At 40.5% G+C, this 26646-nt stretch overlaps 1 protein-coding gene across 5 annotated transcripts in view; it reads left to right on the forward strand.

Moving 5' to 3' along the window:
* The window catches only part of LOC111248223 (uncharacterized), a 164477-nt gene that overhangs the window by 77211 nt on the left and 60620 nt on the right, over nucleotides 1-26646 (forward strand). For all 5 annotated transcript variants that reach the window (XM_086982297.1, XM_086982296.1, XM_022800162.2 and 2 more), the window contains exons 4-7: nucleotides 1309-1399; nucleotides 10388-10553; nucleotides 17325-17536; nucleotides 25607-25650. In XM_086982297.1, coding sequence (XP_086838423.1) covers nucleotides 1309-1399; nucleotides 10388-10553; nucleotides 17325-17536; nucleotides 25607-25650 — 513 coding nt within the window. The remainder of the gene's footprint in view (nucleotides 1-1308; nucleotides 1400-10387; nucleotides 10554-17324; nucleotides 17537-25606; nucleotides 25651-26646) is intronic.

Below are 26646 nucleotides of genomic sequence, written 5' to 3' on the forward strand. Positions count from 1 at the left end.
CACATTTTAAAGCCCAGAATCCGCAGTTTAAAGGAGAAAACTGGCCTAGCGATTATCGTGCTCTTCGACGGTCTTCTACGATGTCTTTAAGATTTACGGCTTAACCTCTGTTCCTTCCACCGTGAGGTGCCTGGTTTATTGAAAAATAGGTGAGACCTATTTTATGCCGAACAGATTAACGCTTATGCTCTTTTTGACAAGGTACTCACTCGAGTCGTATATTCCAATCTCCAAATAAGCTGCAAAATATATTCCAAGCTGCAAATAAGGACGATTTAGCTAGCATTTGGTATTATACGATTTGTTAGGTTGCAAAGAACGTTGTCGCGTTTTTTATTGAATAGAAAACATTGAATTTTTTATTCCTACGATAACAATTTATTAGCTTACGTATCCCCCGTCGTTGTGTAAGACCTTCTACCACCTCTCCACCGAATGAAGCAGGCCTTTTCGCCAGAAGGTAGCAGGGTTGCGTCGAGAAGGTTTTACACCCACGTTTTGAGCCGTTGATCCGATAAGGCCAAAAGATGATTGTTTGATAAACCGGAGAGGTGAAAATCTGTTGTCATAAGATATGAAGGACATAGAGGCTGCAACATTCTGAGTACAGGAAGGCAGCTTCGATGATGTGTGCCATGGGCAGGATAACCTGGCTTGTTTTTCTTTCTTGAATAGCCTGGTTGACTTAATATAACTGGGCTAAATAAATACGCCGGCTAACTGTCTGGTTCACGAAAAGCAAATCTCAGTGAATCGGGCCTTAATAATTACACCAAACGTAAAGCACAACCTTTTCAGATGAACATCTAGTTGTACGTTAAGCCTTAGCTTATCTCGTGGAGGTACCCATTCCGATTTTCGCTTTATATCGACGTACAGACAGTATTTCTGATCATCGATAGTAATTCCGTGTAAAAACCGGTTAATGTGGCTGTGTAACGTCGGATATCAAGCAAGATACCGGGGTATAGCGCTAAGCCGTAATTCCTTGTTGAATTTAAAAGCTCCCGAAATACCTGAGCTCGAAGTTCCTGCGTAACTCCAAAACAGTTAACAACAACACTTTCTTGATCAGTTCTTGAATTGTTTGTCGGTCGTCTTCCTTTAAAAATGCCTTTAGATGTATTCGTCGTCAAACTTTAATAATACTATTTAACATTTTCCTACATTTAGACCTAACATATATGTGTAGCGGCTGATATGTTTCGTTGCATTGCCCAAACCTACATGTTTATATGATCAGACGCTAACAGATTTTGATCTGTAGTGTGCAGTTCATGAATATGCCTAATGATCCGTGATTTTCAGGTTTCCATGGCAGCGTGATGTGGCTGTCCAGTGTTGCATGGACAATGAAGATGCCACAGATAATCACCTTAGCATTCGTATACCCTCAAAGGTAAGCGGCCAATGCTGCGATTCAAACTACTATTACTGGTTTTAACAGTAATAATTCTTTGTTTTATTATTTAATTTTGTATAAAATAGCCAAATGTACGACACACGAATATATGTGCCAAATTGAGGCAATATAGAACATTTGCATAGACATACGTACGTAACATGATTGCGTTTGGCATTTCATTCTTAGATCGAAGCGCGTTAACAAGTACTTGTGTTACCTGCCGCAGGCCATTCGATAGCCTATGTAGTAGAAATTGACGCAAATTTTTTAAGGGAACATTAATTCAGCAAGGACTCAAGCTATGCCATTGCGAAATTACTATTTTCCGTCAACGGCTACACTACTTACTTATCTAAGCTAGGACAAATAAACGAACACTGAATATTTACGTATATCAATGTCGATCTTCGAACGATATAATATAACATATAGCTTTATTTTGTTTTTCGTGAACTATATGATTTTAATAAACTAGTGCCCGTTGAAGCCCCTCGAGCTCTTAACTGCCCCAACTGCACGCATTGTACGCTAAAAGCGAAAACTACCAATAGCGTCGCTCTTGCTTCTGTTCTATACGTTAGATAATTCTCTGACTGCGGCTTTTGGTCAAAAATCTCTATTGCGGAGGACCGTATAGAAGGGTATCTGTTAAATAGTTTTAGACTGGAAGCTAGATGGCGTTCTATTGGAGACAGTACCCTTGTCATGTCTTCATGGTGATGCCATGGGAAGCTTTTATTAACGCTTCCGCTTGGCCTTTCGATCATATCCTTCGCTTGGCTCGGATAAAATGTTCGGGCGATTGTTATACTGATACGATATTGCAACAGCCAATTGTAGTTTGTGTTTTATCGAAGACACTCTGTTTGTGTAGACTATGCTCGCCAGCCTTCGTATATAAATTTTTGGGTTATAATGGTTACCTTTGTTTTATTTTTATTATTAATAGAAGAAACTTAGAGGGTACCATCGCTAATTTTAGCATTTTGTCATATACTACAATATGGCCGTGATTGTTTAGCGGGTAACATATTTGCCTGCTAATCTTAGGGGCGCGTTGTGATCTAGATCCGAATTGGGGCATAGACGCACTTTGTTATGTCTGGGGTTAATTGTCTGAGTGCTTAACGGCGATGCCGGATGCAAGATTCAAAACATAGAGAATATAATACGCAAATAATGGACTTATTAAGTAATTAGGTTAAAAGGCAAGGAAAAGTCTCGCATCATGAGGTATATAACAGACTTCCTGTACGTGCATTGGGGGATTTCGATTATCGCTTGCCTTGTGGGTCCACCAATGTAAACACTGCCCTTCATACACACGTCCAACTAATTTAATTTATTTCCAAAGCTGACAGGATTTTGCTGATGTTAACATAAACTATCCGCTACGATTTTCTTTTCACTTTGTGATCGCATTTTCATATTGGGCTTATAATTCTGCAACATGTTGCATGTGGAATGCTAGGTCCCTAGACCGAGTCCCTAGATTCCAACTTCTGTTGTCACGAAAAGAGTTCTCTTCCTTCAAATCCCGACATCTGGTCATCTCCTCGCTGACCTTCGACGCTTCGATCTTCGATCTTTGCACTATTCAAGTGAAGCCTACTTGCCTTCTATTTTCAGCAGTTTTCGATAAAGCGCTCTCCAATTGCTCAAACAAAATTGGTCATATTCCTTTGCTGAGAGAACGGAATAAAGGTTTCCAGTATTTGAATAGTGTTCTTGAGGCTTGAAGATGGTAAACTTAAGTTCTAACTAAAATAAAGTCACGTGCCAAGCTTCGTACTTCTACAGATCAAATAATTAAAAAATTCATTATGCTCATAGGCAACTAAAAACGGACGTTGCGAAACATAGATAATTGTGGCCTAATCAAAGGCGATGTAATAGCATCACGCAGAAAAACATCATTTTACCTCCCCTGAAGAAAATGGGACAAAATCTTCAGGGAGAAATCCGCACCTTTTTCGAATGGGAACTAAAATGGTAAAAGACTACCCTTTTTAAAAATTTGTTGCAATCTGTATGCGCTGTGCATCGCATGCATTTTGCCACGGCGTCCGCGAAATGCACGATGTCATCTGAAGTCACGGAAGGTATTCGTACCGCATTATCACACACGATGTTCTAGATTTCACTACTATACGTACGTTTCCAACGATGTTGTTTTATATAGTAAACCTTATAGCATAAGATATATCGCAAAAAATAAATACATCACATCAGGTAACTTAGAACCTTTGTTGATCGATGACGACCGTGAGACTAAACAACGTTTTAGGCGTAGCTTTACTACGTTGGAATCAAGCGAACCTTGTTCGGCTTTGGCCCCTACCTAATAGCCCGCGTCTAATTTTTGTGCAAGACAGTTTGACGACTTTTTACATTAGGTTTTTTGGGAGGTCCTGCGATATGCGAAGTAAACTTACTTGCTGATATCCACAGGCCCCTTTCATTAATAGCCATACTCACTGAGTTGGTCAGTCAACGCTTCGTCATATTTGGGTACAGCCATAGCTGTACTGGTACTTAGAAATTTCCAATGGCTCACACGCCTGTATAGGGACTTTTATCACCTAAAGGAATATTAAGTTTAGTGATTGATCCTAATATTCCCGGATTCGTCTGTGGGATAAGTCCACTTGAATTCATTGTCCTGAAACGTTTGGAGCCCTTTGTTCTTGCTTGTAGAGCAACCAGACGCACACGCTTGCTCCGCATTAGCTTAAACCTTCCCACTCACTATATTTAGCCGAATTTTCCATTTTCCTTCATCATACTCTAGTCTGGTCTGATCATCAAGTTTGAAGATACTCTTTAACTAAGCGAACTTTTTTTAACTAAGTATTATGTTCAATTATCTCTTATGGTAAAACTTACTTATGGTAAAACTTACACTTACACTTACTTATGGTAAAAGTGTATTCCTAGTGAATTGGCAGTAAAATACGACAGAGAATTATTTTTTGGTTCATTTCTGCATCTGAATCTACCTAGGTATTTTCTATGACAGGTTAAAGATTTAAATAGTTTTTTTACATTACATCTATGCTGTTAGGTAAGAGTTTCACTAAGGAGCACTGACATTATTACGGCCAGATGGTCTGCAAGCTCATATACTGCATATGGTTCTTATATTGTTACTGTTCGGCAACAATGTCATAGCTACAGCGTCGTTACAGGTTGTGTATATTGATGACTGTAATATGATTTTGTTTTCTTCCCACCGCTAAACTTCATTCATATTTGATAAGGTTTCGTGCAGTAAATACTGTTTTAACAGCGTGTCATTAATCCTTCATAAACACCTTCGGTAAACCCTATTCGTGCCACTTGCCAAAGGCAAAAAAGGTCAGACGCTCGCACATTTACGTTTTCCTCAACGTGGAAAGTGAACTGTCCTGCTTCTCATTTTAGGGTAGCGAAACTAATCCATTCGTATATTTTTTCGCCGTTCCTTAAAAGTGACGTCGCCTTTTCTCCTTAGTTATTCACAAACCTTAATTAGAAAACAAAAGAATTACTCAAAAGGAAATAATTTTCCCTGTAAGCGTTTGTTAATTTCCCTTCCACTCCTTTCCGTAATGGAGCATCGTATTCAACAGTGTCTACTACCTTTTTAGGCCTCGATTAATGGCAGCTATCAGGTTTTTTCTGCCATGAAGTGTTAACGTTACGTGTCTTCATTTGTATGCTAGGGGCTATAAGAGATGTCACAATCGCAGCAATTTAAGTTGATAAGTTTGATCGACCGGATAAACAAGGGATATGCGAGAACAAGCTGCTCCGAGAAGTTGATTGTGCCTTACGTATAAAGCACAAATAGTCGTTTTATCGAATTAAACAAAGTAGATTTGCACTTACGTGTAACGATAAAAGATCGGGTTCTGTTTACTGTTCACTCATAACGAAATTGCAGATTTATCACGATCAAACTATAACATGATCCCCTATGCAAGGCTAGCAATCTCGAACGGCATTTAAAATCCATAGTATTAGATACTTTTACAATAGTGTAACTTTTGTTGATGAATTCGTAATAGAAAAAACACAAGTGCGTGCAAAATTGGCATGCAAAATCATATATGGAACCCTAACTATTGAATCCTTTTATTTATCATATTATTTGTCCTATCTGTGACCTTATCTGTGAATGATCTACCTATCTATGGCCTTACGTCGTTTGAATGGTAAGTTGTTTAATCTTCGGGGCAGGAAAGTCTTTATTATTTTGAAAGGATATTGGTATTTGAACGATTTTTTCATTTAGTAGTTGTCTGGATTTCAACCTGTGGGAGCACCGTCTGAAGAGTATGGTGGGTAACAGAAAATCTCCAACTGTAATTACTACATTATTGCCAGGTTGATTTTTATGGTGCAGGATCGCCCGTTGCCGAGCGATAGAAGTGTCTTAGTCTTCTTGCCTAATCTTAACCCCTTGAGTCTAACAAGGATCTTAATTTTTTAGATAATGACTTTTTTCATAATCTTCTCTAATTATAGACTGTATCTTTCAGCCGTAAGCTATAGTAAACAACATCTACATCAGATTGCTAAACATATGTCGTAAGTTTCTGTATCTGTACATTTGTTTTCGGATACCGTGTCACAGGTTCAGTTTCATCCACCCACTGACAGAACCATCCGTAATTCCCAAGCTACAATTCGGTGCAACAATTCATCATTGTCGTAAAGCGTCCTTAACGTCTCTATGTTTTATTCTTGTTTAAGTTATGTACAACTAATATTGAAGCTTTTTTTTTATTACTTGTTAATTTGACCAAAATGAATAGTTGTGCTGTTTTTACATTTACAGCAGCCGTGAGTGCTAACACCGGTGCATTTTGAGACGGATCGGCTTTTACCATAGCTAACGACTATTCGTTTTTCGCCCCCGCACAGAGTTTTCCACGAGATTTATCTTCACTTTGAGATTGCCCTTTCGCAATTTCTTGTACGAACAACTCACAGTCCTTCTAGCGGGCGAACCCTAATCCAATACAAGGTTTTTATGGCCAGCTGTAGGTCCAAGCTGGAATTCGCTACTTGAATTTTCCGACCTTTTTTGGCCTAGTACAATGAATGAATGAATGAATGATTTCAGATTTTAAAACGTGCAGGGGCATCTCGAACACAATGAAGATACCGCACGGTTAAGAAGAAAACCGTTATTTTGTAAAATCGCCACACTCCGTATTAGGCTAGCTTCTCGTCATCAGCGAGCACTACTATGTCACGCTACTGAAGTAGCTCACTTTGTCATATATCACTCACTAGAAGAGCCCCCGCTATAAAGAACTAATCAAATCTTACCGTACAGGGAACTACAGACAAATATCGGGCAAGAGCAATCCAAACCTTCGCCCAGACTAGAACAGCTCGAAGTATCCTGAAAGTGCCTCAGTTCTGAAATGCGCAAAATTACCATAGCGTACTTACGTTTGTTTTGAAGAGTTCGCTCGCACCGAAGTTTGTAAATCTAATTTCTAATAGTTTTCTTCTCCTAAACCGTTTGCATCTAAACAATCAGGACTTACAGATGCTTTTGTATTTCCAAATTGCTAATAGCCGTCTATAATGCAACAAATCTAAGGTTTCTAGCGATAATTGCGCCGATCATCTCTGTATCGGTAAAATGGCTATAATTCAGAAATTCACTTTCCTTCTGTATCATCGATATAATAATGACTTGCATTAATTATCTCAAAGGTACACTCAATATAATTAGCTTCTGTTTGTTAATTTTAGCTTTTATCATACATACTTTTAAATTTAAAGTCCCTAAGTAATATAATGTACACCATATGTAGGTAAATTAAGGTGCTAATGGCTTCAAAAGGGATATACGTAGACTAGCATAAACGCATTCTTCGGCTTTCTTATAAACCGCGTGGTAACACGACTATATAATAGGAACAAGCTTACGAAAAATTGCTCCTTAACATTTTTGTCCAGGTTGAATTGAGTCCATACTTCCCAAATTCAGGACTGTAATCGTCGTTCTCATACAGAGCATATTCAGAATCTGACGTCGTCGTTACCGGCCACGTTACATTCCGAGTGTGTCCCTTATCATTCAACGCAATTTCCCATTCATCGTTTCCAACAGTTATCGATCTGTCTAAAAGTCCATCCCTTGGCTACTCGATGTTATCTATCAGGATAGAGGAGCCCGAGTCAAAGGCAAAGTGGGCTCGGTGCGGAAAAATTTGAACAGAAACAAGCGCCTTTCCTTTTGCTTTCTAACCTTCTCATTCTGGTCGAATCTCTCTGGCAGTCGAGTTTATATGATCTTGCACTTCTCTGGGACAACGGCAGTTGGCAGATACGGACGAAAGGAGAGCTGGATCAAGCGAAGCTGCGAAAGCTGTTTTAGCTGTATATTTTTTACGCCTGACTACGCCGACCTGACTACGGCCTTCTCATCCTGCACAAAGGCAGATCCTTAACAGGACTCCAGCCAATCTCCGACGTCTCCAATACCGACCAATAAGTCGTACATGCTGAACGGACCCACACGTTGTCCGCCCGGTCTCGCACTGTCTAATCCAATCGAAGCAATTCTCTTTGCAACGTCTCTAGCGGTTTTCCCGTATTCCTTGCCATCCTCATTCAGGCTCACTCTTTGGGAAGCATGTTCAGCCTCCATTTAGGTGGAATTAGGGCCTTTACAGCAAAAGCCCCCACTAAAACCTAACGAGAAGTCGCAAGTAAGCACTGGTCAGGGATTTTCTTAATCGGTTCCGGCTAGGATATAATGAGCCGAAGACTAATCGGGATCCATACGTAACATCATTAGTAGTAGATCACTTATGGTAAAACATCCTTTTTTCGTTTTTTTTTTCTAGGAGGTTGAAGGCAAATGCATTATGCAAACCAAACTTCACAGACGTGTTCTTCGTCTGGTATTGTGGGACTCTCACCCACTAAACCCTGGACCTCTCACAAACTTGGGCTTTAGCTCGGAATATAGTTTGATGCTACTTCGAAGTAGTAAAACATCCTAGAATTGGTTTTACGTCCCTTAGGTTCCACGCTTCGATTAGGAACGAAGGTACAGGCAGTTCGTGAGACTTCATTCAACTTGCAAAATTGAGACAGTTCCCATTTATCGAGGCACTCATAGACGCATCTCTGCAGACACAACGTTATTTCGGTGTGTGTCGTTGTCTGTCTGTCTGTCTGTACAGCAACCTTTACAATTGATGAATTATCGAAAACGATATTTCATAATGTTTTCATTTATGTTCTTTTCGTCGTCTCTTTATGTATCCTTGGCTTTATTCTATCTCCTCCATTTGCGTTTGATCTTCAGTACGTTCATAGTGAATATATTAGAAAATGGCTACAACAGATTAGATCTAATGGTTACGAGATACGCTCTCACAGAAAACCAACTAGGGAAGATCTCTGAGCAACTGTTCTCTGTAATGCGCATACATTTGCACCAAGAGTAAAAACGCTGATTTCTCAGATGTAACGATTGGCAAGTCCACACATCCTATTGATAGACGCAGATATGCACGAAATAATCTATAGCTAGAAAATATGTTTGCTTCTTTTCAAAGCAGCGATCAAAAGCCTTCAGGCTCCGGATGAACGATTTTGAAGGTTGGACTCGTTCCAGCGGCTTGCACCATTCCAACTTTTATGACAATTTTTCCCTACATAGCACTATATTTTACTTTCTATATATGCAACGTATGCTTTCACAGTACATCGCACCGTAATCTGGGTTCAAGAAGATGTGATGTAGTTCGTAGGTTTTTTTATAGACCCACATTTGCCCTTAGCGGAGTTGCTTAAAGCCTGCTTTTTCCACCAGCTAAATTGATAAACAATTAAGCCACAGCTTCACGGCACGATACCAAAGGACAAATATTAGCCCAAGCCATCAGTCAGCAAGTCACAATTAAAATTTAGTATGCCGATACGTGGGAATCCGTTTCAATCGACTAGGTCAAGGTCGTGATTGTATCAGGGCACAGAGTTAGGTTGCGCTTCTTTCCTCTGAAGAGGTGGCTATAGAGTAAGATGGACTGAGCGATACAACCATGTGAATACTACTAATATCGAACCATGTTGAAGTTGACTATGCTACCACAGTTGACTTGGTCTCATCTACATGGTAGAAATCTATGCGCAGCGCATAAAGCTCAGATGATCAGAAAGAAGGATTGTTTAGTGTAACCCTTCGCTAAAGGCTTCGCGCTAAGTAATACCTTTTGAGCTGTACATTGGTAGTTCTCAAAAGATGTGCTCATCAATGCGCCCTTGAATACATTTGATTTAGTTTCAACACTTGGTTAACTTATAGAAGCTTTATAGGCGTATAAACGTATGCGTACTACTGCATAGTTGATTGTAGTCAGGCTTAATTATATTGCAAACTTTCTCGTGGTTAATGACTGGACGAACCATAGAACTCAGTAATCACACTGCCAAATTATGCAAAGTATCTACAACTTACCTGTAAGTAGACTTAAGCCTTTTACGTACGATATGTCCTGGAGGGCAAAATGTGACACGTTTGAATGACCTCTGGCCAATATGAGATCTGGGCCTTAAATTAGCCTACCTGTATAAACATTCGCTACAATACGATAAATGATTAATCGTTGATGCGCACATACCTGCGGCATTAAAACATAGCCTTCGATCTACTGAGCCTGATTTTTTAACATAAGCTACATATAATTCAATATGCAGCTCTGCGTAATTCCTACGTATGCCAGCCAACATATCTCGATTTTCGAACTATCGGTTTTTATCCCTAGTCTGATATAAATGTCAAAGTAACATGCTGTTTGAAGCAGAACAATATAAAAATAACAAATGTTTCCATTGACACGATACGCTAAATTGATTCTGCTACTGTCGTTCCTTTTCGTACTTACAACCACTCCTACGGCGTGACAATGGCCGACGTACATCGGTTTATCGCGTCCCGCCTGCGCATGTCGGCGCCCCCTGCAGACGAACAGCTGTACATCATCCATTGACGCCTCATCAGGCTGCTTCTCGTTCGAATCGATGCAGCGCCTCCTTGACCTGTCTATATCTTCTAGCGCTCAACAAAGCAATTCTCCCAGCAAAAGTGCCCTTTACTTGGGCATTTCGAACGCAACAACGACCACTGCGGGTACGTATATGGTATTCAAGAAAAATAGCTAACACTCCAGCGACGGCAAATGATATTATTATATAAGCTGTTGTAATAGTTATTATGTATAGCAGTAAAATCACCGATATCTGGGTATCTATCTAATGCCATACCGTGAGATACAGTCTGTACTCAAGGGAAACGTCTGTAGGCATGGCTGTAAGACGACCGAAAGACCGGAAAACATTAAGCATCATTTGCAGGTACTAGAATGAGGAAATGAGAGCTTGAATAGGGTACCGATTCGAATGCTATTTCCTTACGACTGGAAAACGACAAATTTTGTTGTTTGTACACCTATCGTTGGCCCAGTTTCATAGGCAATTGTCAATGCAAGCTTGCAGCTGCACTATTCCTGCAGCTCATTTGCTAAAAGGCAAGCGTAGCTCTTCCCTGGATCGAGTCCCAGGTTCACTATTATACATAGTATCTTTTCTATTGCTAATTTTTGCCCAAGGTACTGACTGGAAACGCTTCTCGCGTTGATCTGCTTACCAACGAGCAGCTCCTTGGCCTTTAAAAATCATCACATAGCGAACGAGTTAAACAAGAGCAGGCAATTTAGAGGGCAAGTATACGAAGACAAGACCTTCAAGTTACCTAAAAGCAAATGCGTACAGCCTAAACGTCTCGCGAATTCAGTGTGCAGGTGCCAAGACGAAAAAACAAAAAAATATTTAGTTGTCCGTTTCACAAACTTCGCCGCACCTATAAAATTAAGCTGTAATTCACAAGCAACGTTTCGCTGAAGCAGATAGAACTAGATCTTTTTAGGTAAAAAACAACGAAAAAAAAGTTAGAGAATAACTAACTGATAAAAATAAAGCAGCAAGTTACAATTGCGTTCTGTTATCAAGACAACTGAATCCTTTTATATCATCGCCTAACAGATTAAAGCGTTAGCCAAAAAATGCTCAGTCATTCGTACAGTTTTTTTAAAAAAAATAAAATTTTTTTTTTAACTTTCTTATCTCATACTGCTGCGTCAACCCATTGAATTTGAAGTGTCATATCAAGTAAAAAATTTTTGCCGGACAATAAGTATCGCCATCCGTGCGAATTATTGTCATTTTGTTAAATAGGTAATCAATCTATGATTTGAGTTTCGTACGTCGGCGGTCAGATCGGAAAACGTCTTTGGACCCAGCGTTGATTGCTCGGATCACTATTCATACGCTTTAAAATTGAATTCTAGGTTATAATCTACTTGTTTTGTAATTCACCGATGAGGCTGGACACCCCACTGTCCATTTGCGTATTGAAGGGGCAACGTTATAATTTTTTTTTTCAAAACGATCATATCTAATAAAAGCATCGATCGCTTAATATCACACTATTTACGGGAGATTTATATATAACTCTTTCACCGTTCCGACAACCAGGCCATTGCGTAAGCCCATCTATAGTACCCTTTGGATCTAAACATAGGCCGGGTAAACTCTACTGTAACAATACACGAGGCTCTTCCCGTTTGAAACAACATAAACGAACGTTTTCGTAATATAATACCAGAGTTACGTGTACTCCTTTGTAACTAACTGCGGATTATTGTATTAGACATAATTGACCCAACGAGCGATAATTACATAAGCTAAAAGGGCATGTACATTGTATTTGAAAGAAAATAACCATATACTCAAATCTGACATAGCTTAAAGAAACGCGCTTTGCATGACTTAAGTAGGGCAAACCTCTTGGGGCACAAACAGCTGGAAGCAGAAAACGTATTGGCTATTTACATCTTCAGCTGTCTATTAAGTGTACAGAGCCCAAACTAGCTACTAATTGGTTTTAACGTTATCTACTAACCAAGTATGCTACTCTTTTTTACGTACAGGGCCCCTTTCACTAGTTTCTCAAATATGAATACCGTCAGTCTTACTGTTGGAATCATCTAATCGGGCAAAATACGATTCTTAAATAGTATATTTTGCAATAAACCCAAAGGGTAACCAATGATTGGGGTTCGAATGTTCCTCACTTTACAGTAATTACACCCATGCTGTTGTATAATGTTGGTCGCCGTATCTTGCCGTTGCGCTTCGCCGTCGTTCAATTTTTCAGAGCTGCATGTCAACGAAACTTTGCAGATCCGTATCATGATCCACCCGTTTTTCTCGTTCCTCGTTATGCGTTCGGCGATCGAATTCTCTTTAGACCTGAGGTTAAGCTATGCTAGAGGCATATTTCCGCTGAACTCTCTGAGTTATCACCAACAATATTATATCATCAAGCTTTAGAAAAAAGAAGACAAGCACATTGCGACCAAGAAGACAAGCACATTGTAGTGGCCTGGCCGTCGTTTCTTGCCAGACACGCTGCTTGTTAGCTCTTACGTACAGCAGCTAGCTGAACAAAAGGCAGTGGGGAAGAGAAGGCCAGGAACGGTTTTTCTGTTATAGAAGCCAACCGCCTCGAGTCATGAAATGTATGGATTTTTTGTTTTTTATTACTTTATGCCACATTTGTGTAAAACTGTATGTGCCGCATCGATTTAGGCCAGCTATAGATAAGTGACCTCTTGCGGGCGCGTTTCCAGTTGGACATAATAAATTTTACCTTGGCTCATGCACTTGTAGTCGAAATGAAACCTAAACTTGTCTATTTTATTAAAAATCTAAACAATGATGAATCTCTGTCTATGACGTTTCCTCAAACACAAACTTAGAACCTTTTGTTTGTTAGGACCCCGTGCCATATCTCTTGCCTTCGCTCAGTGCGATAGAATATCCCTTGCGAGTCTCGTTGGTTGAAGATCTGCTAATTTTGCCGATCACGTACACTTTCTGCAGACATACAGATTGAGTAGTTCTGAAGGGAACAAACTAAAACAAAATGATGCCTATTCGTACGCAAGCGATCTCTTTTTCGGTATACGGAAGCATACTTTGTATCACAAAGCATATGCAATGTTAGATTTTTTGTGGAAAACTCGTAAGTAATACGTAGGGAACAGTAGCGCCTAAGTTTCAATGAGGTCAACGACATGCTAGAATAGCATGTTTTCTTAGTAAACCAAATAGAGGTGAAGGCGATACTTTCGCGACGCTGACAGGAACACAGCGACTTCCCTGAGGGTGCGTTCGGAGAGAAATTTTCTATCACATCAATGAAAAATCACAGTTATGATCATGGATCCTCTTCGAATCTAGATGCGCTTATTCAGTTTCTGCTTTTGTGATGTCTGGACGAACACAGCTTTTGCCTGAGAAAAATAAATGATTTTACTCTCTGACTCGTCCAGAATATTGTCTAGCATTTAAAACAGACAAACATAAAAGTCTTCCTATTGTAGACAGGAGATTGCGTACTTCTCTCTAGTTCTAATTTATTATACGAAATAATAACACGCAAAAAAAATGGGAGGAAAACCTCGCCTACCGTTATTCCAATGCTCTGCTCACTTTTGAGACCTTAAGCATATCAAGATACACGGTGATGTTCTGACCATCATACAGTACTACCACAAACGTACTACGGCTGAATTAAGAGGCCCTAAAACACTGTTTTGTAATGTACAGCTACCTAATATAATCAATTTACGAAGCGGATCCTTAAGCTTTTGCAATCTTCTTTGGGAAACATCTACCTCGATCCAAAAGGTTTCGGTTTTGCTCATTGATATTAAGCAGGCCAATACAGGGAGACCCTGTTTGAAATGTTAATTACGAGAGATGCGTAACCTTCAATCGGGGCTGTATCTGCGCGTATGTCTGTGTAAGTATATGGATTAATTAGATCGAGGATTAGTTCAGCAATTTTTTTTATCCCTAGCCAACGTCGCTTCTAATACCTTTGCTCGTCAACCCGTCCATCGGACTGATTGCAACAGAACGGACTGACAACAGAAATTGAAAAGACAGTAATGTGCTTGGATTTCATGTGTAACGCTCTGCGAATCAGGGAAGCAAGGAAATCGGGAACAAGATGACCGTTCCATGCACAGAAACGTTTGTGGTTTTAGTTTTGGCAGAGATTATCTAATTCGACATCATTACATGGAAAATATGATGATAATGGTACACCTTTACTAAACTTGTACTTTTTGGGCTGCTAGGACGTGGCTGGATTTTTAGGAGACATCGAAGTTGTTTTTACAGGCAGGAATGTGTCCATCATAAGATGGTATCGTATGAACAATACGATACAAAAAGGTGTAAAAAAAAGAAAGATAGTAGATTAATTAAACATGAGTGACAGTTGTTGTGCTTTAAGTGGTGCGCCTATCTCTGTGCCTAGCATATGTATTTAAGATATGTCTTTGTATTTCTCATGACGTTACTAGATACAACACAACTAGATTTGCACATAGCAACCACAGCGGGAGGTTAGTACCTTCGTTTATCTCTGTTTGTACAAAACAATTGTACTGTACTTCATGGACTAGAGAAAAAAAACTAGCAACAAATATACCTGCTTAAGGCAGTATATATGTACCTGCACAGGATGTGGGGCAATATGCGTCAGGAAGTATGCGGCATCATGCGCTGTAGTATTATCACCGGATGGTCTTACCGACCAGACACACCGATATTCAGATATAGAACTTGCTTTGGTTCGTATGTTTATATTCTATTTTTGTAAATTATTCGTAAAAACATAGAATATTCGTTATGTAAAACTCATGCATATGTTTCCCTAGAAAAACTCTATTTGGACATATTGATTTCAGAACGAGCCAGTCTGCTACAGGGTGTCTAATTTACGGCAAAAGGTATCTGGGCGTCGCAACCTTTAATGTAAGAAAACGCTAAGAAAAGCTTACGAAGCTACTCGAAATGTCAAAAATTTCAGCTCAGTGTTACCTGCTGCTCTCGGCACACTCGGCAGCTTCTCAGTGTTTAGGTTTCTTTTGTGAGAGTTTCGTTGCAAGGTTAGGACGAGGCGTCCGTAACAGTCTCAAGTAGCTATTAAATGGCGTGAGAGTTCTAATTGTTGAACAATTGTAAACAGATTGTACGAATATGAAATTATTGTAGGATTCCAATTATCCTCTGGGGCTGTTATACGACATCGATAGACTTTTCTACGTAATTGTGGGTCGAAGCAATCCTGCGGGATTCTGATACAGAAAGTAATCAGCATTATCAATGAAACCATTTTGTCCCGAGGCAAATTGCGAAGCTAAATAAAGAAAGGCAGGCCTCTTTCGAAATGTTTGAAATAGTTTAGCAAAAAAAAAAAAAAAAAAAGTAAAATTATTCGGCCCAATGCAGTACGGCCAAATAGGTCAAATCAGGGCGGTGGTGCTGGGGAATCAGCGATGTTAGTCGACATCTATGATGGATAAAAATTCAGAAATAGAAATTGATTTACTAACTCCTCTGATCGCAATTGGATAATCTAACAGTATGATAGTTTTGCTGATCCGTGTGTCGCTTCGGTAGCAATGGCATCGATAAATGGCTTTCGAACGACTAACGACATTATGGGCACTTTATTACGTTGCTCTTCGATAATAAAGGGAACCGTTTGTCACAAACGGCAACTCGTTTACAAAGGAGTCACTATATTGATTACGATAGCGTTGCTAGTTACTAAGTAGAGACTAACATATCCGTTGGCCTGTCGGCGATTGCCGCGCGCGAAAACGCACGTGACCATTCGTGCTCGGTGGTGACACGAGAAAAACGTGGCAGAGGCCGATTTGGCGGGGTGTTTGTCCTTGCAAACATGCCAATACAAGCAACAGATTATTAACACTCTATGTACAATGCTATGGTATAGTATAGTTGAATATTGGACTATACTCTGAACGAACGTAAACGGCCGAGGCCTCTGGAACGAAGCAGAACATCAGCACTAGCGTTGCCGGCCCTTTCTCGTACCAACAAAAGTGACATGGCCTTAACACAGAACAAACTGATATGGCATCGATATTAGTAAACGAAGGCCACCAGCTGCCGCGCGCAGATATCGACATAGATTTTTTTTTATGTATCGACGTTAACCGTGAGGTGCGCGGGTAATTGTTTGTCAGACGATTCCGGCAACCCTAACAACTTTGCACTGACTTACAAGTAGCACGATTTAGATTTTTGCATTTTATTACACACGCATATATATGAATATAAACATGGTCTATTCGTAAAAACGAGCTCCTTTGTAGTCTCAGTAAAGGCACAGATTTGGGAAAATATTTTCAAAAATCCATTCCATCTGACACTGGTTCCATCGAACACATATGGAAGTACCATACTGGTATACTATTATCTGAAATATACTGGTAAAATGGTGCATTCGTACAAGGTACGTCCAGTTAGCGTTAAATATTGAACTTTGGTATCAACTGATCAAATCGTATTGAAAAGTCCTGTTTAAAAAAAAGACTAAATATTTTTGAATGGAAATGCGAAAATTCTCAAAAACATGACTGTTTATTTTTCTATACTGTTTTGTTTCGAGCTATTTTTTGTCATCTTTTTATGTCAACCGACGGATAAAACGACGATATCTTTATACCCCGTAACGGTCTCGAGTACGATTCCCACGTGAAACATATTATCTCCTCTTTTTTCGGTGGATACTTTCTTAGACAGGTACCATTTTAATTAATGAACGAAATCTTCAGCAACAATCGAGTTTATTCAGATTTCGGAAACAATTTTTATGTACAATGTAAACGGTGTGGTGCCACATGTTTTAAAATATGCTCCTTATATTACTCAACGGCATTGTAACTTGCTTATTTTTCTTTTCGATCGGTCCGGCCACTTCGTGTTGGCTTCGTACTAATCGGATGTTGGCCAGGTCGCGATGGGAAGCTTGGCGTGAGCCTAGGGGGGTTTCAACTCAACCTACCGTCGCCGAATGTTCACGGTCCCGAATCGCACGATCACGAAACCATGTTTCGACGCTTGTCTGGTAAAAGTGAGGTGTCAGACGATGAAGATGAGCCTGCTCAAGATCCTGAACCGCCACGGTCGGCGCTCCATCGGAGACGCGCCCTCGTACCGCCAAAGGTGCGTATCTTCTGAGCTGCGTATCTACCTAAGAAAACATTCTATACTATATATTACTGCTTTATGAAACTGGAAGTGAAAAGTTAGTCCTACCTGAAACGTAGACGGAACTCGAGCGAATAGAATAGCGTACGCCGTCGAAGGGCGGCAATAGTGCGGTGATTCCGCTTTGAGTTGGAATATACAAAATCGACTCGTTGCAGACCGTTGAGTCGTCGTACGTTTTCGTAGAAATTAGTGGGTGCCCTGTTCCGGACTATTTAATTGAATAGGCGATATATATGTAGTTCAGCGCTGCTTCAAGGACGTGTCAGGGTAAAAAGGGGCTCAATGTGTATAACCTGGGAGACCGAGCATAAAGGGGGATCATGACTATGTTCATAGTCATTTCCTACTGCTCGGATTTTTTCTCTATGCAAAAATGTAGCACGCCCAGATTTCAACTTAAACTCCCTGTGTGCCCCTCAGGTTAGTAACAGACGCGCTACGTTTGCGCCATTGCGGAGACTGATACTCATATTATAGACACATGCATCTTTACGCTTGCTAAATAACCACTAGGAAAGAGTCTCAAATTAGATGCGCTCTTCGCCTACATCATTGCTTCGCGGAATACGGGGTTTCGTTAATAGATGTTAAATATATCACCACTTTATTACCAAACGAAAAAACTAGCTCTGTGGGCAAGCGTAGTTGAAACAAGTTATGAAACTTACGTACAACATGTCTACCGCGAGTTTGCTCAATATTTTGAATAGAATAAATACTGAACTCTTCGATAAAAATAAGTAAAATAGAATAAATAGAGATGGAAATAATAGCCTTACGATTATTATTGTCTACCTACGTTGCTACTGTATATATATTGTCAGCGTTTGATTGCCGATAGCACAGGGTAAAACACGCTCGATCCTTGACCGCTAACCAGCAAAATTCTAGCGGACGGCCATTGACTGATACGTTTAGGTTCAGTTCATAGTTATGCATAAAAACCTATCACACGATCCGAATTTTATGTATCATTTGCTCTAGACGCTTACACTTTTGTGCATAGCACGTACGCAAGCGGTGTTCCCGGTCTTTTTCATGCATTCGATATAACCATCAACAGAGGCAAAATAAACTGCTTCTCATATGTATTATCCGAAGCAAAGTCAACAGATAGCCCGTCACGAGGAAGGAATATAATTTCGCTCAATCTTCCTTGTGTTGGCATTTCGCTGTGCTTACCAACTGCGACTGGCATACGAGACGTCTTTCCGTATAGTTAGCATCGCGTTCTCCAGTGGTCCTGCTCCCAAGTAGTAATTGAACTCTGTCGCTGACAGCAACCGTCTCAGCTGCTGTAGCTCGAGGCCTTCAATGCTGCTTTACGCTTCGGCGTCCTGTCTCGTTGATCTGTGTTTCCGCTTAGCTCACACTTCTGCGTATCTCTCTTCTCGCTTTACGCCATACAGTTCTTTAGCTAAGAAAGCTACAAACCTGGAATTTTCACCTTTGCAACGTTTTTCCCTAAGATCTCTTTCACAGCTAACAAAAAAATGCGCCCACTCTAGATAATGCCCACTCGAAGGAAAAGACAAGCCATGTCTGATCTCTGGCTATCTCTCGCTACTTACTTCTCTCATTACACAGCCGCTATTTTTTTTTCGCTCCCTTCGCTGTACTTTGATCGCCCACGGGTCACTTCAATGAGAACGTGCTTCAAACACCCACCCAGCCTGCGTCTCTGATCATTACCTGTCGCCTAGCGTTCCAACCAGACGGGCGTGTAGTTCGTCCGTGGCTCGTCCTTCAACAAAACCTGAAACCTCATTCAGCATTCGGCTGCATACAGATTAGGGTCCGTAGCTATCTTGGGCACGCATTTAAACAATGGAATTGTTTGCTGCAAGCAGGTTCATTGTGGTCTGCAATCGCTATCCAAAAGCAGCAAGAGGGACATGCTATTGCTACCGGCTGCATTGTAGTTTCACCAAAGGACGACGACGCTAACGCTAGTGATGGGGTCAGTTCAGTCGCCGTTTATCGTAGAGTAGTGACAGGAGTGGTTGGTGTCCGATGTCTGCGCAAATTTCCCGCAACAGCTAAGCTGAGGCCAGGTAACCCGAGATATGGCCTGATTCTGTGTATTTATGTATGTGAAATATATCTCGCTTATATAGGCGGAGGACACATCATAACCTTCCACGCAGGGTAGATGTAGCCGTCTTTATTTTGGCTGCCAGTAGCCGACGGCGCTTGTAGGGCAAAGTTGGTCGTCATAAATAGCTCTTCTAGTGATTGATGGCTGAGGGAGGGAGTCTCTAAGGAGAAGATATACAGATAGTATCCCTTGACGGAAGATCGGTCACCTATGAAGTGTAGTTGTAGTCGGTGCAGTTAGCTAGCTAAACCTAGTCGGATAGCTTACGGGAATGGTGTCCCATTCTTGTTACCTAATTCTGATTACGGAAAAGTCTCTAAGAATGGGACCATGGGCTCATCCGGTTATGGAATGAGCGTCAAGAAGCGCAACACAGATTATGTTAGTTTACAGTCTGTTATGGAATTCCTTAAACAGCTCAAAACTCGCTTGATCGTCGACGCAGAACGTTAGCTATAAAATTTGCTAACGCACCACGGCTGGCCGAATCAGGTCCTCGGTCCTGTAGACCGCTTCTTGGAGATGTTTCCGTCAAAGTATACGATAAACGCGCGATTTCTCTTCTCGCGCCAACGTCGGTGGAGAAGATTTCAATACAACGCGATATCCTGATATCCTTAAATAAGACTTGACACTGCGGGAACTAATACTAGGTCCTGGAAGCCTACGCAACACCGGTCCAGCTAGAATTTACAAGTGCAGCATCTCAAATGCGCCATCATTTTAACACAGTGCTGAACGGCCCTATTTAACGTGTACATATCACCACATTTTCAGCCTAATGGGCTACTAATAATTCTTTTAGTAATCTTTAAAGGAAGACACAACCCAACCGCGCCGTCTTATGACGAAAAAAATGTTTATAAGTTCCTCTTTAGTTTGCTGACTAGAATACATCCCAACAGAACAATATAAATTCCTGAACCTTTTATAGAAACGACGTACAGGATTCTGATGGCCAACATGAACAGAGCACTGGTCGTGCCACACAATCCGCTCTGTGCGGTGTTTTTCGATTTCAACGCAGCTCGACGCTTAGAAACAAGGCTATGCTCACGCTGACCGAGTTGGGTACCCGTGTAAATGTGCTCAGCCATTCCGTTTCGAAACAGAAGGGTAGAATAACCACCCCGACAGAGCGAACAAATCTGCGCGTTTTTTATGGAAAGGTTGTAGTTAGATAAAGTGTAGATTTAGCCTTAGGGGCTTACATTTTCTTTAGAAGGCCTTCCCTGAAGGCCTTCTCTGCTGAAATAAGACGGCCAAAAAGGCTAATCGAATGCAGCCGTCGAAGTCAAAGTGTGTCGACTATTTTGCGACATTTCAGTTTGAGCAGGTTCCAAGTGCAGCAATCTCTGGCCCGGCTCCAAGCGGCGGTCACGGATTTGGGAATGATGGTAAACCTCATCAAAATAGACGAGATGAAGTTTAGAAGGAGCGACAGGACAGCTGCCGCTTTTGTATTTCGCCAGGTTGCCCCTTGCCTATGCTAACCGGGTTCCAGATTTGGAGTTGATCTTTTCTGAGAACGTCAGAAGTTCCACTGTGCGCGCACTGAAAGCTACGAAAAGGCAGTGTCGGCCGCATGGGCAGTCAATTCGTCTTATCGCTTATCCCTCGCAACCGCTCTAGCTCAAGTTATCTCTAATGTGATACGCGTCATTCGCGATGATTTTGTAGTAACTCATTTTGATCATTTAAATCGTAGCAGAGCCTCGTTCCTCAAAAATGTATTACGCTGCATATAACGGCCCAAAATCCGTTCGTGTACCTCCTAGCCGGCTAACTGTCAATCTCAAATCTTAGCAACGATAGCTTTCAAAAGCTTAGAGCAAAAATTGGCGCGAGCGATAAGGGTTTATTTGTTTCGGCTGCAATGAGAACTAACGGATCCAAAGGGACACGCTGGCTAAACAAGCGTCGTCAGTCGCTTTGTCCTGCACGGCTTCCACCTCATCATACTTTATCATGCCGCCGGTTGCTTCTGATTCAGCTTTAGGGCATCTGACGAATTTCTTAAATTAGTGCTATAAACGGAACAAGTTTTGTGTACCCTATGTGCTGTCACGGTTCTATAGACCCACTATGATCCTGGAATATTAAATTATTAACTTGTAAATACGAATTATTTGAATAAATTAAGTGAATAAATCATCTGGCCATCCATGCTATTTTTGTACACTTTGATACGAATACCACGCAACCTTTTTTTTGGCACAGCTTTTAAATAGGTAAGACAGAATATATGTATAATAATGTTTGTGGTGAAGATTTCTTGCTTGAAGTATGCTTGTTTGTCCAAGAAGACGCGACGCCAGAATGCCGATCGGTAGTCAATAAACTATTGAATGCTGGGTAGGCTTGACAAGCTGCCCAGATCACTCGAGAGGTCTTAGTTGCCGTCGTTACTACCATACCCGATACCAACGACCATTATTTAGCAGTCAAAAAATAATAGACATGAGATGAATTAATAATTGTAACCTTTCTCTTAGTTTATAAGAAACAGCCTAAACTCATCCTCAAGTTTCTAAAATAACGACAGCTTTTCCTGTAATTTTTTTCCGGACAGTTCTAGTTTGGGTCATAACTGTGTAATTGCAGTATTAATTATACATTTTATATGACTATTTGTTTCACACTGTCGGCAGCAAACGCGAGCCGAGTGCTTAGGAAAGCCGCTAGCGTTCAATATATTTCTCAAGTATATTATATACTAGTATTTCATTGGGTTTGAGAACTGAAAGTGACAATCCACTCTGAAAATTTCGTTCCCAGAAGGCAGTAATGACCCGACAAAAAGAAATCAAACCAGTCTAGTCGCGGAAACAGGTGTATCCGGTCTGACTTTAAATGTAAATAGGCAGGATTATACGGGCGAAAGTTAGCTTAACGCTACTGCTGAAAACAAAGGGAGTCTAGGAAAAGGTCGCACTAGTACATTTGTGACTGGTTTTTCTTCTTGGCCGAGATGGGTAGATTAAGTACGAAGCTACGATACCTTTATATATACGTATACCATGTGTACGTACTTTCACTAAATGGAGTTTTGTTATTTTCTCAATGTTTCTCGAAGACCCGTAGCGATGGAGCCTGGTCTCGCTTATCGGCTCAAAATTCTGTGTTTCGTACAGTCCTGCCTCACCCTTGGTGATATAGCTGCCAAAGCGATTATTATAGCTTAATGTAATCGTTTATATAAAACGTGGTTTGTTTTTTGTTTCCCAAGTGAAAATGTGGCTTTAGCATATCCAAAACTATGGTAAAAACGGGCTGGTTATTTAGTTTTTTTTTTTTTATCATCCGACTCGATGAAATGTGAAAAACTCAAGTTCAGTCAAAGATAAATCCATTTAGCGTGAATTGCACTAAACTTTTGATCCGAACGCGTCTGTACGCTCGAAAAGTTAAAGTTTTCAATTTGTACTTCTTCGTTAAGAATAAAAGGGGTGGCCCATATAGCTTCACCACTTTCAAATAATAACTTATCATATCAGTTCGGTAATATTGTCAAGTACCTGTAAGCCTTTGTGCAACTGGGCTGGCCTTATTTGGATGAATTAAGTTTTCGTATTTTGAAAAGCGGTCGGTTATCATCTAAAATTACCGATCCTGTAATAGATTAAACTTAGGTGGGGCTTATTATGTATTCACGACGTCGTCTTTTGTAGATTGGTACCTGCAGAGCTTTAGAAGAGTACAATTTATTATCCTCGTTTATCTCTGTCTCTGCCAATGTACAAGTGTGCCTGAGGGCACCTCAGGGAAAATTTTCGATACAATTTTATTGCAGGTCCCTTCTTTAAAGCCAGGTGTTGGGGCACAATCGGCTCAGTTCTTGATTTAATCAGTTCTTGCAATGAAGTTGGCGTAAGGGATCATAACTCTGGTCTTCTGTCTTGAAACGAGGTCCTTTACCCCCGACACTCCCCGCACCATTAAAATCTCATCCACTACACCAATGCACTATTGTTTTCTATCTTCAAGGCAGCCAAACTATCTCACTCCTCGAACTCAGGAGAGTAAGAGCGTTAAAGAACCTCGAAAGTAGTGCCTGGTTTGGCGGGCCACAAAGTTACAGGAGAATTGGGCTGGGAAGCCTTGGTAGTTCCGAAAGCCGGTGCTGATGCTGATGATGCTTCCCTGTCCGTGACAAAGTGGCACGAAGGCAGTAAGGTAAACCTGAAAATCACTCTTCTTCAAAGGCAAAGCGACGACCGCAGCAAAAGGCTTTACAAGGTCGAATAACCACGAAATTCAAGGGTACACCGAGAGACGGCTGGCTCAAAGCTGGAGACATGTCTCATTTCTTCATATACAACACGTTTGTATCTCTACCTTGTACTGCACGCTAGATGAAAGGATTACCACAAGATGAGAATCTATTGCTTCCTCAAACGGGATTAGCAACAAAACGTGGATTCCTTATTAGGCGCTTGCTACAAGAGTTTCTACGCCCTGTAATTTGAATGAACAAAAGCCGTAGCTTTTTTCTAAAATAAAAAAAATTCGTTTATCTTTTTTTCTTCAAACGTAAATCTTTAGCATAAAATTTAACATTTAAATAAAAGAACATAAATCCAAGATTTAATATTAGCGCTTGAAATATCACCCCACCTGGATCCTACAGATCACACTGTCCTATTAACAATGGTTACATGAAAATGTAAAATTTTCGTTCTATAATATCAGGATATTTGCATTTAATGCAATGACCTCTGAGAGTGTATAGTTTTAGGTAAATACAACAACTAGTATCCTTACTTGTCCTAATTACCATGTGGGTAAGGTAATGTAGGAGCAGAAAGCCAAATCAGCTACGTTGGGATTACTGGCAACAAGACTGTAAGTAAACAGACATCTAGACACGACAGCGTTGCATGCACGCCGACTATAACAAGGTTCATCTTTAGTTTTGTTCACGCATATGATTGCAGCGTTGTGTGCGCGCTAGTCCTATATAGACTCGCTTATCTATATGTATATAAGCGAGTTGACACTTACAATTGTTGTTTTGTGTATTGTTGAAAACATTTTTTAGTAATAGTAAACCTTCCTGCAAGAAAGCAGGAACTACCTGACCTCAATTTATCACTTCTGAGAGTTCAACGGCGCTGTTCATTAACCCATATGAAGCAGAGACGTGTAAGCCAATGTCACACACAATAGAAGCGTTGTACTTGTGTGAAACACATTAACTGTTACGTAAAAAGCTAATCCAGATCAGCTTATATGGTGGCAAATGGTGCTTCTGCAGTTTGTATGTATATACATATGTATATATAACCCATCGGTTCTTATACTCGAACTATGATTGCAAGCCAATTCTATGTGTTTCTTCAGCGACTCGTCCTCTCTGCACATTTCCAACATGGATTAATATTTAAGAGCGCTATAAAGATCGTTACGAACGAGAGCATCCAGCAGGCGAAAGGTGTAGCGATCTTTGGCGTGGGTTATGACGTATACTTCTGCCCTTTGGGAACACGTTGTTCTGCAGCCTGCATCTCGACCTACTGTGCCGCCTGAACAGGGGCAGGGGACAGGAGGAGGCTAGCATGAGCAGACACCGTATAAAGTAGACATGCTAACGTCACATTTTTTCAGCCATAAATTAAGCATGCGATCTGCCGGTGTGTTTTTCGCCTAACTTAATTTCGCAGAGCAATTTTAGCCCACTAACTAGGTCCTTCGGGAAAAAAGGAAGCGCTCACATCACCGAATTTTGATTATATCAGTAGGATTAATGGAACCGCGTCAGGAAGTGATATTATACAAAATAGAGCTGCTAACGTACCGATAAAGAGATGCTATATTCATTTCCAACTGTCACACATGTGTACTTATATACAGAGCATATTTGAATTCGTATCATTGCACCTATTAACCGTTGTGTCTCGATGTGCTGTCGTTCTGCCTTCTAGCTGATTTGTACTGATGGCTACGATAACGTCAACGTAAGCAACGGGTGAGTGTCTATCTACTGATATTAGATGAATTCCTATATTCTCTCTCGTCCCAGATGTCCTACTTTTATCACATTTAGTTCGTGTAGAAGTAAAGACTAATTAGGACTGATTCGACGTAATGGTTATAGGTATCTACAAAATGTGTAAGAAACAAACATATAAGGCGTATGAGTAATAACGAGTATACTTATTGCTATTGTCTTTAACCTCGTTCTCACCCTAGGAGAGCCGTAATCGCATACGGATTCAGACATCTTTCTTACAAACGGTCTTACATGACAGGTGTGATTCCTATGTAGCGCTCGAATAAAGTACAAAACGTCTCTAGTGATTTTTTCTTAGAGAAATACTGGTGAGGCCTTGCTTAGTATATGTGTAAAAAGCCTTCATCTATCGCTGCTAAACGTTTCGTCTCGTAGATGGAATAAAATCGAAAGTCAGGCTGGTTTAAAAAGCTGCCTATGCCGCATGCTTAACGTAGTCGTACAGAACTGCTGTAAAAAATTCAATAAATGCAGCTGATTAAGACATTTTAACACGATTGCGATATATTTTAATATAAACTTATTTATATTAAACCCAGTTGTCACTTGAACTTTTGGGCAAATCAGTAAGAAAAGATGATCATGCCATTATTCAGAGGAAGAGCGTATTAAATGAAAACGGTACACTTCTAGCTAGCAAGTTCAACGAGTAGGTGGAAACCAGTCTCGTGTTTGACGAATAGTTGATTATTTTTTTAACAAGTGTTTTGTACGACAGCTCTACCATAGTGCATCAAGCACTCTATCAGTTCTTTCTTCTTCTAACCCATAATGAATATCTATATTGAATTATAGCACCTTTCAAGGACGGAACAATCGAAAGGCTGTTACCTCTGAAAATGTTTGTTTTTATCTAAAGCCTTCTGAGGGCTTTTCAACATGTCGATTGCAGTAAACAGAACAGTAGAGACGTGCCACTGTAACAGTGTTGCAAGCGGCTCTGAGGGCAAA

Source organism: Varroa destructor, unplaced genomic scaffold (assembly GCF_002443255.2).
Source record: "Varroa destructor unplaced genomic scaffold, Vdes_3.0 BEIS01000003.1, whole genome shotgun sequence".
NCBI lineage: Eukaryota > Metazoa > Arthropoda > Arachnida > Mesostigmata > Varroidae > Varroa > Varroa destructor.